The sequence below is a fragment of the Piliocolobus tephrosceles genome, chromosome 8 (assembly GCF_002776525.5).
Source record: "Piliocolobus tephrosceles isolate RC106 chromosome 8, ASM277652v3, whole genome shotgun sequence".
Lineage (NCBI taxonomy): Eukaryota > Metazoa > Chordata > Mammalia > Primates > Cercopithecidae > Piliocolobus > Piliocolobus tephrosceles.
In genome coordinates, this window is record NC_045441.1 from 49258297 (window position 1) to 49260058 (window position 1762).

The following is a 1762-nucleotide window of genomic DNA, read 5'->3' on the forward strand; positions in this document are numbered from 1 at the left end:
CCTAGAAGAAGAGAGAATGACATTGCTTCCAAAAACACACGGGGTGTACACCCACCCTGTGATATTGTTCCTGTCATCTAAAGGAAGAGATGATGACACTACTCCCATTACCGGAGAAGGTACACACCCCCCTGTGATATTGTTCCTCATAACTTGTGAATGATATTACTTCCAGTATGACAGTGGCTTGACACCCAGTCTGTGATATTGCTCCTAATTTCCAGTAGGTAAAGTATGATGTTCCTACCAAGAGAGTAGTGGGTGCACAGCCGCCCTGTGATATGTCTCCAAATATTCAGGGAAACACAAGACGACATTACCCCAAATCTCCCAAAAGGTATACACCTATTGTGTGATATGGTTCCTAATATCCGGAGGTGCAGAGGATGGTATTCGTTCTCCTGTCGCAGGCTGTGTACATGCAACCTGTGAAATTGTTCCTAATATCCTGAACAAAAGAGACTGCTAATAATGGACACACTTTGCAGGGGGGAGTAATTGGCTATTACGATCCACATCGCAGGGGGTGAGGCACTCCCCACGATATGGGGAGTAATAGCAACCCCCTCTCCCCCCAGGCTATTACAATCCACATCGCAGGGCAGTTCAGGACACCAGTCCTGCCCCAACCTTGACCCTGACAGTGGGTATCATGGGACCACCTCAGGGTGGGTGGCAGCTCAGCTTGAAGGTATCCCTGCTGCCAAAGACCAACTGTTCCTGCTAGTTTGAATCTGGCCACAGGGTCTCTGTTGGTGAGACAGGTGACCATGAGGCAGACACCCTGAAATCTAGCATGACAGAGCTCAATGCCCCCATGAGAGGCACCATAGCACGCAGACTTTGCAGACATACTAGCGAAGGCCACAGCAGGCCCTGAGTGAGGAACAAGCTGACCAAGATCCTGGGGTCCTGCCACACAACCTTTAAACCAGGGACTGGAAACTGTTTCCTTAAAGAGCCAGGAGTCAGCATTTTCAGCTTTGCCAACTGATCTTTGCCTCAAGGATGTAACTCTGCCATGGCTGCACCACAGCAGCCTTCTGCAGGTAGCCTGTGAAGAGATGAACATGACTGCACCCCCATCAAACTTTACTTATGGCCATGGAAGCTTCTCAGTGTCATGAAGTGTTAGTTTTTTATTTGTTCAACCATTTGGAAATGTAAAATCCATTCTTGATTCACGGGCCACAAGAGCAGGCAGGGACAGGCTGCCCCTGGCCGACCTCTGGAATGAGCTTAGAGAAGGAAATGACAAGCTGGGCCAGCGCTGCCTCCTCACAGCAGATTCGCTGCAGGAGGGTCCTTCTTAGCAGCCACTTCTCATCCTTCATCTTGGCTTCAGATGCAGTTCAGATGGAGAAAGAGAACAGAACTGGCCTCAGCAACAAGGAGGAAGGAGATGCAGGGTCAAGTAACCACGTGGATCCATCACACTCAACACTCACACCAAGTGGAGCACAGGCAGGACCTGCCCGGGGGCACCAAAGTGGAGGCTCTTTGGGGTGAGAGACCTCTGGCTGGGCAAGATTCTCTACGTAAAACTCAAATAGAAGATCTACACAGCAGTAGTTACAGAAAACACACACTAAGAAAGAGCCCAAGATAAAAACAGGACACCAAGTGTGGCCACCCAGCTCTCACAAGCCAGTAGGTAAGAAAGCCCAGGGGAGCCCACCAGAGGAGCTGGGGGTGCGTTCCTGCCTGCAAGGGGCCTGGGACACCCCATTCCCACAGACGAAGACCCAAGTTTTGGGGAGGA

At 50.6% G+C, this 1762-nt stretch overlaps 1 protein-coding gene across 1 annotated transcript in view; it reads right to left on the reverse strand.

Annotated features, from left to right (window-relative positions):
- LOC111529424 (SH3 domain and tetratricopeptide repeat-containing protein 1-like) overlaps positions 1–1334 on the reverse strand; it is a 102034-nt gene extending 100700 nt beyond the window's left edge. The window contains 1 exon segment of the mRNA XM_031935963.1: positions 1227–1334. Within this exon segment, the coding sequence (XP_031791823.1) occupies positions 1227–1334 (108 nt within the window).
- Positions 1335–1762: the final 428 nt, after the last annotated feature.